The sequence below is a fragment of the Anopheles nili genome, chromosome 3 (genome assembly GCF_943737925.1).
Source record: "Anopheles nili chromosome 3, idAnoNiliSN_F5_01, whole genome shotgun sequence".
NCBI lineage: Eukaryota > Metazoa > Arthropoda > Insecta > Diptera > Culicidae > Anopheles > Anopheles nili.
This window is the reverse complement of record NC_071292.1, coordinates 53,038,044-53,053,237: the sequence shown is the minus strand read 5'-3', so window position 1 is coordinate 53,053,237 and position 15,194 is coordinate 53,038,044. Positions and strand designations below refer to the sequence as shown.

The 15,194-nt window shown below is 51.4% G+C and overlaps 1 protein-coding gene across 1 annotated transcript in view; it reads right to left on the bottom strand.

The window, feature by feature from the left end:
* LOC128725369 (methylcytosine dioxygenase TET) overlaps positions 1-15,194 on the bottom strand; it is a 142,230-nt gene that overhangs the window by 8,238 nt on the left and 118,798 nt on the right. Inside the window, exon 6 of the mRNA XM_053819110.1 lies at positions 9,648-10,172. Within this exon, the coding sequence (XP_053675085.1) occupies positions 9,648-10,172 (525 nt within the window). The remainder of the gene's footprint in view (positions 1-9,647; positions 10,173-15,194) is intronic.

Here is a 15,194-nt window from a genome sequence, read left to right as displayed (position 1 = left end):
TTATGTTCGTTAATTTTACGATGATAACACCCATTTACATGTGTTCGATTGGGGCCCTCCTTCGCGAAGGTATCGTGCCGTAAACCACCGCAAGGAAGTCGAAAAAAAACAACGTTCAACTTTTGCTTCATTCCAGCCGGTGTATAAAAAAAAACCTACCCCCTACCAGCGACTTTAACCTTCAAAAAACGCAATGCTCTCTCTCGCTCTCTCGCTTCACCAATCAACCATAATGCACGCAGCAGCCCAACGACGGATGCGTGTAGGTGTCCCATCAAGAATTGCCCTCCATATTTCGCTAATTGGTTCCATTGGGGTCGAAAACCACCGAAAAAAAAAAGCCAAAAAAACAACCAACGAGCCACCGAGTGCACAAGAAACCCTCACAACTTCAGGGGGCCTGGGTGTGGATGGTTGAAAACTACTTCTGCTGGAAGGCGGCACAGCAGCGAGAGAGAAAGCACCACAAAATGTGCGCGAGGTTCCGCGTCGCGGTGGTGTCGTCGCCACCGTCATTACCGTATATAAAACGGGTGCAATAAAATTTTAATTGATTTCATAAATTACACTCTCTCTGACAGGCACAACGACGACGACGACGACGCCGCCATCGTCGTATTCGCGTCCACGTTGCCATGGCAGTAGCTATATATCTCCCCGGGGTTTCAGTCTCACCGGCTTTATCGCCTTCGACTCCTATCCACAGCCAGCTGAGTTAAAAACGGGCACGTCATTTGCGGCTCTTTCACGGGGGAGAGTTTGCTTTGCTCGAGCTTGCGACGATCACAAGTGGAGGATCGAAAGCCGGCCCGCACGGATTTGACAGGTTGAAATGTCACAGCAAACGCGTCCTATCTAGGCAGGCGGTGCCACCGGAAGGCTTGCACTTAGATGCGCTTTGGGTGGTGGAGAATGATGCACCAGTTCGGGGCAGGGGGTGAGTTTTCCTTTTCGCATTAATCTGTTTGCTTTGTCGCCGGTTAGGCGGAGGTGGGTTTTCCGCTTTGCATTCGAAACCGCGGGGGTGAGTTAATTTATTGGTCGAGTTTTATCCACCGACGGTCACATTTCAAGATTAGGCGTGTAGAATGTAGAACGTGCAGGCCGAAGAAAACTGCCGCCAGCGATGATGGGGGGGAGTGTTTCGCCCTTTTTCGCCAGTTTTCGGTCGATAAAACTCGCGTGAACGCCAAAACAACCCAACCGCGAATCAGCCCAACGCGCGTGTGTGTGTGTGTTAGATACCGAGGACCCACCAAATGGGGGATGAGGTGGGCAGTCGGAAAATGCAACCCCTCCCCAGGCGAGTTGCATCCGCACGGAACAGTGTTGCATCGACACACACGGACCTGCCCCCTTAGCACACAGTGCCAACGCCCCAAGCACACACGTGTGTATGTGTATGTGTTTTTGGAGCCTCAACCCTTTCGCCGATGGAGGCGCGCCGCATGGCATCCGGAACAGGTGGGAAAGAGAGAGAGAGCGAGCAGGAGAGCACACACACACACACCCGGCGAGGAGGAAGTTTTGCGCCAGACAATGGGAGCATAAATTACGTTCCAGTGACTTTGTTTAATTTATTACAATTGAGTTTTCCTCCGCTGCCGCCCGCTTTCCATCGTCTGGGTCGGGGGTTTTTTTTTTCGATTTCTGTCTTTGCCTTTACCGCGCGAACCCTTTCGTGGGCGAATGTGTGCCTGGAGGGGTCACACACATGCACACACACACGGTCACATGGAGCGGTCGCGAACTTCCTCCAAAAAGCGACTCCCCACTACTCACAACCACTCGACCTCTATAGCGTCTTCGAAGTGCATCGATAACAGGGTTTTACGCCATGTGATGCCGGCGGAAACGGCGACGTCGCCTTCCATTGCAAACTGCACCAAGCTCTCGCGTGTGTGTGTGTGTTTCACCGGGGGACGCATTATTTTTCAACCCTTCCACCAGGCTTCTGCAGGTGGCTTCCTTACCAACCCCACCGAAAGCCACACCGGAGCAACCCGTCGTCGGCGAGCGCAGGTAATTTATTGGTTGGAAGGTGAAAACAAACACACACACAAAAAACCTCCTCCAAGAAACACACATTTTAAACTATTGTTTTCCTCGAGCCGTGCACCGGATTGAACGGAGGGGGTGGCAAAACTTCGCGAACAATGCCATTTCCGAGGGATGTACGTCTTAGATAAATTATACGCCAGCTGCCGGGAAAAAAAAAGCTGCGGGCTCTGTCTAATCTTATCGCAACTTTCGGTGCGGCAAGGTTTTTGCAATTGCAAGACGCAAACTTTGCGGTGGTTACGAAACAACGCGTGGGTGGAGGTGGTGGTGGTGTTGGTGATGCACACCCGTTCGTTTGCATTCACTTGGGCGCTGGTCAAACTAGCTAGGGAACTACAGGTTGAGGTAGAAGTTTGCAGGCTTTCCGTTTAACATCGGTATGGGGAAAAACGGTTGCCTCAAACAAGTGATCGAGCGCGATTTATGCTCGTTATTGATTTTCACAACAAGTGTGGTGTGAAATTTGTCGTCCAATAAATGCCCCCATCAAGGAGAGCGTGACGAGGGAAAGCACTTGAAAACAAAAAAACTGGGCTAATAGTTCGAGCGGTCAAAAACACGCGCCGATAAAGCAGATAAAATGACGAGAAAAATGGCATAATTGGGTGGCCACAAAGTCTCAACACCGACAAAACCCCGTGCATGAATGAGTATTTACGCGTCGTGCCCCGTGGTCCGTTCACCGGGCTGATGATGCGAACGGGAGACGTGCATTGAGCAAACGCGAGAAATAAAAATAAAACATTCGAACACAGCGGGTGCTTCGTCCCGCGTGCTCGTCTGGCAGAAGTTATTGCGTGGGCCAGGAGCGAAGAGGTGGAGGGGGGGGGGGGGGGTGGTGCCGACGACGGGAAAAAGCGGAAGAAAACATCTCATAAGAACAACAAACGAGATAAAAATATTTATCACAACATTCATCTGCGCACCCGGTAGCCGAAAAACGACAACAAACCAAAGTGAAAAGCTGGCCATGAGTGAGTGCGAGAAAGAGAGAGAGAGAGAGAGAGAGAGAGCGAGCACGCATGCTTGCGAGAAAGAGAACGAGAGCATGATGACAGTGAGATTCCCGGTGTTGGAAAGGCGTAAAAATAACAACGGGATATCGGGGGAAGAAAAAAAACCGCACATCGAAATGACGAAATGGCCATAATGGGGAAAGAGAGAGAGAGCTCGGAAAATTCCGGAAAATCCTCGTGAGTAACCGTTCCTTGGAGAGCTACCTTTACAAGATGCGAAGGAGATACCCGCGAAGGGATGAATTTCCACGGCATTTTTTGTCTCGTTGCGACAGAGAGAGACAGAGAGAGAGAGAAACTGACAGCGTAATGGTGTCGTTGCGCTCCGAGCACTCCTTGCAGTTATGTATTACGCATCGCATTAAAGCTTTTCGTTGCTCGAGGACGAAACCTCGCGCGCACGTGGTCGATGCCCCGTGGAGGTGTTTCGGCGTGTTATCAGCGAAACGGCATTACGTCGAACGTGATAAATCACCCAACGGTCATCACACATCTGGAAGTTGTCCTTCGAGGCAAAATTTAACATGGAGCTTGAAGTGAAATTTTAAAGCACTCGGCTACTCGGCGCACTTTTATTGCACCCACGATAAAGCTGCCGGTGCTTTATTGTTACCGATGCAACCACTCAACGTTTGTCGCGCGTTCGTCCTTGCCGTCAAACGAACGTCGCCGAAGGACCTTTCACCGGCGCGGTGGTCGGTGGAATATTTTATACAAATTGCTTATTACGTTAGCAATATAATCATAAATCATAATAAGCAACGCGCGCTGATGAAAAGCACACAGCAACTCGCAGTCGTTCTCTCTCTCTCTCTCTCTCTCGCTCGTTCGTGTCCTCTGGCCAGTGCTGGCAAGGAGCGGTTTTATGCTGTGCAAACATTTCAAGTGCAGGGAAAACGTTCGCCCTGGCGAGCTCTCTCGCTTCGGACCGTACCTTCACGAGGTACCGCGGGTCAGCGACTTTTGGCCAAAGGTAAAGGACGAGGATCCTCAGAAGGTCCACCATCCACGCGGCACTGGTGGTGTGTCTCATTCGTCTTTACAATCCAAACCGATCCGCGCGGTCGCGTCCTTCAAACGGTGGTGTGTGCCGCCGTCGGTTCCCTTTTTTTTTATTCTCCCACCGCGCACGTCAATTGCGCAATTTCGATCGAGACGTTATTTCCCGCACCACCGGCACTTTTTTCATCCCCCTTCATGGGGAGGGGGGGGGTTGCTTCGTTTCCGTTGACCTTCCTTTCCGGGGGAAAGGAAAAACCCCCCAGCTGCTTCTCGTCCTCGTGGTCGTTTGGTTTTTCCCGTCCTCTCAAGTACGTCGGGAAACTCAATCCTCAAAGCACCCACCCAGCTACCTACCCACACACATACAGCTTCTCTCGCCAGCCGTGTTACGCTTTGCTTCATTATCGTTTTCCGCCGGCAATGGGCAAGAGAGATCGACAGAGAGAGCGAAAGAAGGATAGAGCTTTTCTTTTGCTGATTGCTTCTGCCTTTGAAATGACAGTTTCCGTGAGCGAGGTGTGTGGGTGGAAACACGGCGCAAAGATGACCCCGATGATGATGATGATGATGATGACGGTGATCATGATGGTAGTAGGGATGTGCGGGTGTACGCACGTACAACCACACATACACATACCCGGCCATTAGTCCTGTGTGCCGCGTGGAAAAACACCACGTTTTTTTGGTTTTATTTTTCCACCCACCCCCAACATCGGTCCTTCTGGTTCCTTACACACACCTACACCGTGCTGCTGTCAAAAGTTCTCTCACACATGCACGACGACAAATACACACAAACACACGGAAACGAGTAGTTCATGCGGGAAGGACGACGACGACGATGGCCAAGGTTCATACACTCAGCCGGTTGTGGTGGCACACACACACGCACGCACACACCCACACGCCGTGGCAAGATGGCTACGACGATGGCACCCCCTTTTTACGAGAGAACCACACAAACACACACACACGCTCACATACAGGACGCGTGCTGCGGGCCAGGAGAGTCTTGGGCGCCCCCATCGTTGGGAAAACCAGTGGAAGAAAAAGCGGAAGCAAAGAAGCACCAGCCGTGGAAGGGAAAACGGAGCACTATTAATTTTTCTATCTCTCTTTCGCACACGCCAGCGCGCGCTCTCTCTATCTCTGTCTCACGTGCGCGCGCTTGCGTTCATAGGCTCCTTCGTTCTCTTTCTCACCGCTCGGTTTGTGTTTGGTCATGGCCTGCTTCTTTCTGCTCCTTTTGCGTCCTTTTGCGCTGCTGCCGGTTTTGCCGGCGCCCGCACCCCCTCCCTCCTCCTCCTCCTCCCAAAACCACCCACCGCTACACTGCAATATAAACCACCCCGTCACACCTTCCACGCTGTCGTCGCTTGTCTCTCCCCCACAGACGTCGAAGGCGAACGCGCTTCACTATCGTCATCTTATTTACCCATCACTCCCACCCAACACACCCTCCTCACCACACACACACACACCCTCTCCGGTCGTTCGAAGGAAAATTAGGAACCCGACGGGGAAGGATGGTGATGGTGATGGTGGTGGTGGTGCGGTTCGCTATGTACACATAAGCTTTTCATTACTAGCCGGGAAACTCACCCACCCACCCACTCGCACCCTTCTCTCGCACGCCCTTGGCCGCACCCTAAGGGGGCCGCCCTACGCGTAATGTTCCGCGCGCGTTTTCCCCCGTTTCGAGCCCTTCGCGCGCCTTTTCCATTCTTTTCTCTTCCGTCGTTCTCGGCCACGTTCGTTGTGTGTGTGTTTGATTGCATGTGTGTGTGTGTGTGTGTGGGGATGTATGTGTACATAATTCATTATTATTTCCCCGGTACCACAACCCCGACCGTCTCCATCGACGAGGTTTTTGCACTTTTCCAACACACGCGCGCGTCTCTTCCTTCCGCAACAATCCTTCGGCACCCTTCGAGCGACGGTGACGAGCGGGGGTGGTGGTGGTGGTTTCGCTCGAAATAGAACGCACACCCTCGCTCTCAGTTACCCTCTTGCTCGGGCAAATCCGCACCGCCCGGTACCTTCCTTGGCGGCTTTTCCGCTTTTCCACCGTACCAAACAAACCACGTGCAAGCGAAGTGCGTGTGTGTGCGTGTGTTCCACCCTTAAAAAAGAGGGGGTGTAACTGGCGTGAAAGGAGCTCTTTTGCGTTACGTCAAAACCTCGCTGCTTCGATCGTCCTGCATTCGTTCTGCTCGTTTCGCGCGAGAACGAGTGCCGTCAAGTGCTAAGAAATGCATTACGCCACACGCATCGGGAAACGCATTCCATTCCGGGTGTGCGTGTCCTTGTGGTTCGTGTGTTTCGCATTGTTTTTGCGGTTACAACATCTTCCGGTTCGGAGAAGAATCACCCAGCGGGGGTCTAGAGACAATTGAAAAGCCCTGAAAACGAAATTTTCATGTGCCACTTCAGCCCCGTCTCGGTCAATGGAGGCTCCTGGTGGCTCACGAATTAATTGGCCCAAATACACCGTTTTTCTGTGTCGTATATTTTTTTTAGCTTCCCTTTCAAGCGCTTAGATAAATTAACATTCCAGCCAAAGCCAAATATGATCGAAACGTATCCCGGCTTCGTTCGAAAGCGAGAGCGTTGCGAGACGTAAACCCAATTTACAATCACAAGACGAACACACACAACCACACACAGCCACACGGTTGTTGCAAAATGCGAAATATTTTTGGTGCCAGCGCCACTGCGCAAGGTAATATTTATTTTTTTCCCGTCCACCCACCTGCACCCCTCGAAACTCGTCCTCGAAGCTTGGGCCCATTCGAAAGAGGTTCGCTCTCCTTCGTTTGGCTGATGAAAATGAAATATTTGGTTATAATTTTGCTCTGTGTAAGCAAACCGAAGGCACAGGCTGGAGCAGGCACCGGCTTGCGCTTCAGCTTCTCGCTTCGGCGGACCATCCACGGTGGATGGTGGGTGGAAGTGGCCAATTTTCCACGCTTAGGCGCGGGTGGGTTTTGGTGGGCGCATACACGGCCTCTCGGTGGAGGCTGCCGCACACACTGGGCACACGTTGCGAGGTGCACGAAAATTCGGGGCAAACGAGATACAGGACGCAGAGAGAAAGAGAGAGAGAGAGCGAGAGAGAGAGAGAGAGAGAGAGCGAGAGAGAGAGAGATAGAGGGCCAGATGTGAATTAGAGAGATGGAGAGCGAAAGAGACGCGTACGAGCGGGGAAAAAATTAATAAAACAACTTTTCCACTTTCCCCGCCGCTTATCGCTCGCTCCCAACCACCTCCCCATTCTCGGTTCGGCAGTTTTCCGGAGTGCAATATCTCCTCCAATCACTTCCCGGCAACCAACCACTATACCATGGTGTGGGTTTGTGTGTGTGTGGGGGTGGATGGGTGTCCTGGCAAACGAGGGCGCGCACCATCTGCAGGCGCGCCCGAAAAGGAACACCCACCCACCCACCCACCACCCACAGAAAGCCACCCTGCCGCCTCCGTTCCCCGACCTTTAATATTCATCATACCCACCACCCATTCTCCACCCACTCGACCACCGCTGCCATCCGTAACCTTCATTTTCCGGGCTTAATATTTATTAAAAACAGGCCCACGGGTGAAATGAGTGTCCTCTGGTCGGGGCTTTTGGCTTTAGAGCGGCCCCGAAATGCCCGCTCGAAACAGCGCACCGAAAACGGGATTACTATTACTCGAGGTTTCGTTTCAACTTTTTTTTTCTTCTCGTTATTGCTGTTCCTCTTATCACTCTCTCCCTCTCTCTCTCTCTCTCTCTCTCTCGTTCGCTCGGTTTCTCCATCCGCACCGTACACCGTACGAAGAGACAAAGCTGAGCGCGTAATACACACGCACGCACAGCGGCAGCCCTTTCGATTTTGATGAATAAACAAATGCAAGTTCATCATCATCGTCGTCGGCGTCGGCGAGTGGGGAGTGAATTCCTCCCAAAAAAAACCAAAAAAAAGGACTACTACCCGGGGAAGCCACTTTCTTTCCACCGGGTCACAGCCGAGGGGATGCCCGGTCTGGAGAGAAAAACTCATTTCACAGGCCCACGTTATCCATGTGCTTCGTCGATCGGTTCCGTGTCGCCTTTTCTGAACTCGCCCTCAGAAACAACAAAAAAGGATGGAAAGGAAAACACACTATGGCGTCAACCCCGAGAGTGGGGGGGTGGAAAACCGAACACAAAAATTCATCAACGAGAAACGCCAAAATTGCGCCTTTTCTCCCAGGCCCCGGTTGCGGCCACCGGTGCTTGCGTTTGTTGCAGAAAATTCCTTTTTACTGATGAAAAGTGTAGCAGTGCAGGTAGATTTGTTGTTGTTTTTCTTGTTGTTGTTATTCTTCTTTTGCTTGCTTTCGTTTTACCTATGCCTACTGCGTGCGCCAGGTGCGACCCGGCTCTTGCTCGTTTCGGTAAACTAGTATAGAAATAATAAATGTCAAACCGTAACGTAGTAGGCGAAACTTTGGCCGGCTTCCGGTGGGTGCGCAAAGAGATGGATTAACTTTTCCACCCGACCTGCGAGGAGATCTGATCTCCTGCCGAGCCAATATCATAAATTATCAAACTTTCTCTCTCGCCGGCGCGGTGGGTAGCGAAGGAGCAAAGGCAGATGCATTCACCATCAGGTCTCTCCTCAGGTTAATGTAATTTGTACACCACGAGAACCACCCGTATTGATGGAATGATGTGCGCAAGTTGATTGAAAAACTAACGCTTCTTCTCCGAAAACAAAAAAAAAACGCCCCATCGCCAAGGTACATCAACAACAGGCTCTTCCATCAACATGTAAGTAGGGATGGAGCCTTGAGCAACAACAAAAAGAGGGCAGCAAACAAAACACAAACACTGCACGGAACTAAAAGTTTCGTCTAATTTTTGGGCTAGAAGCCGATCCGGTTTGCTGGAAAAAACCTCCCCCCCCCCCCCCCCAGGCAGCATCTGGTTGCACCAGGACACGAGTATTTGATTTGAAAATTTCGATTCACAGAATCTTGCGCCGGAAAAACCCCAAGCTAGCACAATGGGTGTTGTGGGTGGGCTAGGGGGAGTGAGAGGGCGGTTAGTTAGTTGATGTGGAAGGACCAAAAAACCCCCTCCCTGCTAACCAACGCTCTCTACCTATCCATGCGAGCGATCCCCTGCGTTTGGTTCGTGTCTCGTTAGTGAAAGTTTAATGAAAACGAAAACTTTTCACCAACAACTCACTCGGAGCACCCCCATCCCATTCCTGCACAACCGGAAACGATTAGCTTAACTTCGGTTTATAATCAAGTTTTTAATTGAAAGTACACACAATCAAACTCAACTCGACCGAACGCCTGGCTCGGGTGATCCTTTTTTCGCTGGGCGATCCGTTGATCCTCGCCCGGGCGGGATTCCCGAAAGAATCGCGCTCCGATCGGAGCTGATTTATTGCAGTCGTGAGGAGTTTTGGGATTGGGAGTTTTTTCGTTCCCCCCCCCCCCTCCCTTCCCCCGTACATCGCTCCCCAATTATCGTTAGCTTTAAAAGTCTCCCGAGTTGCACCAAAAAAAAAACCTAAGAACAAAATGCACACTCACCATGGGCTGTTGCGGCTGATCCTTCATGATTTCGGCGGCCGGTTCCGTCTTGATGACGATGGATTGATGCTGCTGCTGTTGTTGTTGCTGCTGTTGCTGCTGCTGCTGGAGGCTTCCTGGGCCTCCTCCTCCTCCCCCGGGTGGTGGCGCTCCTGGTATAGGTGGATGCCGCACGAGATGATGCTGCAGCTGAGCCTGCTGCTGATGCTGTTGCTGCTGGTGCTGATGCTGGCTCGGGCCACTTCCTAGAAGCGTGCTGCTGTTGTGCACTCCCGGTGCGGTGCTAGCGGCGGTTGGTGGAGCGGCAGATCCGGTTTGGGCACCGGACACAGTCACCAGTTGCTGCTGCTGCTGCTGCTGCTGTTGCTGGTTCGCCTGCACCTGCACATTGGGCGTCGAGGGTGTCCCGGTGGTCGTGTTCGGGGACGGATGCGGTAGGGAGGCCGGTGCGGGACTGACGGCCGAATTCTGGGGCACGTTCTTGGGGGTTGCTCCGAGATTCAGCGCTTTGCGACCGCGGCCACTCTGTTGGAATGGTTCGAGAAAAAAAAAACGAAGGCAAACGTTTAAATACGTTGCTGGGGGAAAATGAACTCATTTCATGCACTGCACACACTAACTAAAAGTAGACTACGAATAAGCGAGTGGCAAAAAGAACACAATTGAAGGGTGCGAGTTTATATAAAATAAAGCTCAAACTTCATTAAAAAATATGTTAAACAAAACTGCGCATATTTTGCAGGTGTCTGCTCTCACTACGATCATTTCCCAAAGATACATTTATGCTATAAATTACGATCGCCAAGTACCTATTATTCCACATGAGCAACGTATACACCAGCCTGACCCACGGATAAAGGAAATTGTGCAGAAAATTTATGGTTTTCCGAGACGAAGGAAAAGCAATTCACTATTGAATTATAATTCACGCTCCCGTCAGTTCACCGTACCCTAGCATTCAACAAAAAAAAGGAGGCCTCCTAAGAAGAAGGATTAAGGAAAGGCAAAAAAGCACACCAACCGCGTTTCGACCCCGCGCACACAGGAATCTAATAATAGTAAACACTAATTAATGGTATTCATAACAATTCATCCCGGGCCCCCCAAATAACTCCTCTCTCACCGCAACCGGAATGCAGCAGGCGGTGAAAAACGTAACCATTCCGCCAGTAACGCCAGAAACGCGCGAACACCACAGCCTCCTTCGATGGTGCACAATGAACGCGCACGAGTCCAACCCTTGGTCGCGTACGCTTTTCTATGCGCCCGTGGAGGTTGGACCACGAGAAGGCCTGGTGTCGTGGTGTAGGAAATTGCACGAACATTCGCCCGGTAGACGCACGACGACGCCGCCGGTGCGGGAAAGTCTTCGCCCTTAATTATCGTTATTATTCATCCGTTATCTTGGGCACGACAGCGCGCACACAAGGGAAGGGAAAAACTGCACGCCACGAGACCCGCCACAAGGGTGTGGAAGAAAAATTGAACCTCCATCGGCACACCGCGTGGTCCAATGCGCGTTTGTGGCCCTTTTCTTCCTTCTCTTGGGGATTCGCACACACCCATACTACACCCATACTACTACTGCTGCTAGTGCTTGCTAGGGGGCACCCTCCGGTGCGCATTGTTTCGTAATGTGCAATTGCAGGGAACAAGCGGTTGGGACCGCGCCGGAAGGGTGGATTTGGAAAATTTGACTTTTACGGACCATTAATTTCTCTGGCAATCAATTTTCGACACACACACGGGCACACATACACGACGACGCTCCGAAACCCCCTTATTGCAACCTCCCTTCTGCGGTGCGTGTGCATGTGCATGTGTGTGTGTTCCGTGCATCGGGGAATTCAACATGGCGGGCACATACCCTGCCATGGCATGGCGCGGTTCCCGTCCCAAAGATGGCGACAAGTACATGCGAAAGTTTTAAGCACACACACGCACACACGCACGGAAAACTACAAAACTACCCCCGGGCACCCCTTGCGGAAAACTAGCTCCCCGCCCACAGCCGCAGGTTTTTTCAGGGGGAGCATCATCGGTGGCGGAATGGCAAGCCTCCATTTTGTTTTGTGTGAAAAGTGATTTACGACGTTCTCTGGCAGCGACCTCCCGGGATGGGACCACTGGGGGGATGGGATGGGGGAAACCAGGGCGTATCGTTGTGTAAATTCGCTTTGCGGTGGCCATATTTCACAAAAAAGGGACACCATGACGCCAACCCATCTAATTGCTGTTGGCAGTGCACTATTTACGCATATCCTTAGACCCCCCTTCCGGAAGCCATGCATGCGTGCGTGTGTGTGTGTTGTTTGTCTGTCGGGCCTCATCCCATCAAGTCTACTCCAAGGGGACATTTGCACGAAGGTTCGATTCAAACACCACCAGTGGGTGGACGGAAATTATGCTGGCATTCCCAAAACCCAGAAGATGACGGAAACCCACAACTGTGCACTGTGGCGCCATCTGCACACGATGACGTGGCCGAGTCCCTGTCGACCAGAAGTAACGTGGCATCGGAGTCCGGACTCATCAGCGGACTGATTGTTGCTGTCGTTGTTGGGGCATTCGTCAGGCATGATGCTTGCTTGCGTAAACACAATTCCTTCCTTGATTGCTCGAATTCCTTCGCCCATTTCCCTGGCGTCCTTTCTGCTGGTGATAGCGATTGCCGTTCCCATCCCTTTCCTAGACGAACTCACAGCATTATTATTATTCTTCTCTGCTTTTTTTGGAGTGAACGAATAGGACACTATTTGAATACGTCCCCACGTTTCCGTGGCACACAGTGTGGCAGGACAATTAGGTTTTAGGATGGAGTCCGGCACAAACCACCCCCCCCACACACACACACCCATGTGATGTGTGTTTTGGAAAGAGGAAAATTTGCATACCACAAATACGACCAAACAGGGTTTCTTTCGTTTGGGTGAAAAAGAGAGACAGCGAGCGAATGAAAAAAAAAGGCGTCTAATTACTTCCACCAAACCAGGCCAACCGAATTCCATCCCGAGCGCGCTTTGTTCTTGACGCCCGGGTAAAAGGGGGGGGGGGGAGGGCTAGTGAAGTTTTTGATTAGAACTCGTTCCTTCCCTCCCCAATTCCTTTGCTCGTAAATGGGCTCCATCGTTTTGCGTGGTAGGTAGCGTGTACGGCGAATTTTAAATTAGACTTCCGGTCGGTGGACCCCTCGACGTAAGCGTAAATTGACCATCGAAGCCGGGCCAAACAAATGGGAGGGAGGAGCAAAAAAAAAGAAGCAAAACCTCACACACACAAAACCCTCCCAAAAGACATTCCGCAAATCATCTTTGCTGACCAACGCAGGGCTGGAAGGAAGGCTGAGTTGATTTTTCTAACTCTACAAAAGATCAAGGCCCAACCAGAGGTTCGACGCGTTTGGCTTGAAAAGTCATTAATTATTTCGAATGTTGTTTTGCTGCTCGCAAACACACACACCCACCCACCCACCCACCCACCCACCCACCAGCCACCCAGTGGAGGTGGTGTCCTACAGAAATTAGCCACATTTGGAGACGACGACGGCGACGTTTTTGGAGGCGCAAATCCATGACAACTAGCCAGGAATCGAAGTAGGCAGGTCTCACCCATTTCGCCAGGACATTTCGCTCGATTGGGCTGGGGGGGGGGAATGTTTTCGTAATTAACTTTTCCACCTTCCGATCGGGGTTCCCGCGCGCGCTCGTTGACGATTACCAGTTGTGCCCTTCCCGCCCCCAAAAACGACACCGGTTGTTCCCGGCGGGTTGTTAAAATAAAATAAAAAGAAATACAACATTAAGGGAAAGCAAAATAAATAAATGCTACACACGTGTGTGTTTGCGCGCGCGGAACAGAGACACACGCACGCGGAGTAAACAAAGTAGAAGCAGCGAAACCCGGCACGGACAAACGCGCAGTTTTGTTGCGCTAATGATCGGGAAACGATATGCTCTCTAACGATGGTGGTGGTGCTGCTGCTCGAAGCTCATTAGTGCAGGAAAAATGGGAATTTGGCCTCGAGCTCGACATGAAGCTCACCGGTGGGTGAGAGAGAGAGAGGACATGCGGAGGACAACGTGAACGGAGCCTGGGGAGCTGAACTCAGGCAGGCGGAATGTTGTGTTTTGTGATTCGACCCGCAATTCGACCCCTCCCGAGAGCTCGGGTTTTGGAGCACATGAAAATGGTCACAGAGGGTGGGTTGAAGGGCCTTGTTTTTCTTCTTCTTCTTCTTCTTCTTCTTCTTTCGCATTTGTTACATACTCCCAATAGACCCCGCGTTCGAAGGATTGCAAAGCGATGGCGATTAATACGCGTGCCGCGAGACCGCCGGGGTCAATATTATTTTAACCCCTAATGATGCTCCGCTCTCGCTCACTCTCTCTCTCCCTCTTCTTCCCTCACTCTCCCCGTTCCGTTGGCTGACAAATTACTTTTCACACCCTCTTTTTCCCTCAACCATCCCAATCCCCGGTCGTGTGTCCAGTCGGCGACACCTCACACCCTTTTGGGGCGATGTGTTTTTGTTTGCGTGTGTTTGACCCAGCCTGCTTTGTTTTCGTTGCCGTTCCTCGAGAGCGTGTGCTTGATTTGAGTAAGTTTTCGGACCTCAAGGGTTGATTAAATGCGTTCATCGTACAGAGAGGGGAGAGAGTTCGATTTTGGCGGGCACCACGAGACAGGGGCCAAAAAGGTGTAGCAAAGGGGGGCTAAATAAAGCATTCCCGTCCCAAAACAAGCGTCATCCATCATCTTGCCTCGGTTATGGTTCACCGTGCGAGATAAAACAAGGGGAAGCCTACAAATAACGAGGCCAGACCGCGGAAGCGTTTTATGTTTTATGCTCCCGCCCCCTAATGATACAAAGTGCGCGACCTCCCAAACGGACAGGTAGGTGAACTAAAGCCCACGCACACAATCGGACGCTCAAAAAGGTCAACGCAACCATCCTGGCGCCCTGTCATTTACGATAAACACGTGTCACTGGGTGGACTGTGACCTGATTCATACATCATCAGCGGGCCCGGCCCTTTGGTGGTGTCGGCAAAATCCGCCCTCTACCAACACAGCCGTGTGTCCTTCCGCTGAACATGCTGAATAATTCAACAAAAAAACATGGCAACAAACGTCCTGGTTTCCTTTTTTTTTCAAGCCACCACGACCAGGGGTCCTTAAATTAAACACCAATTTATCATTCCGTCCTTGAACAGGGTTGACGCGCTTTTTTTCTTCCTTTCGTGGGTTTCATGGAGTGGGGGGTCTTGTATTTTTTTTTCATTCTACTTCGCTTAACATCTCGCTCTCTCTTTTTCACGCTCCCGCACACGGGTTTGACCTCATTTTCCCCCCGGTGGATTCCGCGCCCTTCGAAGGCTCCGAAATGAGGGTGGTCTTCTTTTTCACCTTTTCGCCCAAACCATCACTAGCAAAAACTAAGCAAGCCAAGCGGTCCTTTTCTTAGCCAGCGGTTTCTAGTTCATGCGCCCCAAGGTGTGCCGGTTGGTTGGGGAAAGACAAAACTTTGAAGTCCCTTTTCCGTTTCGT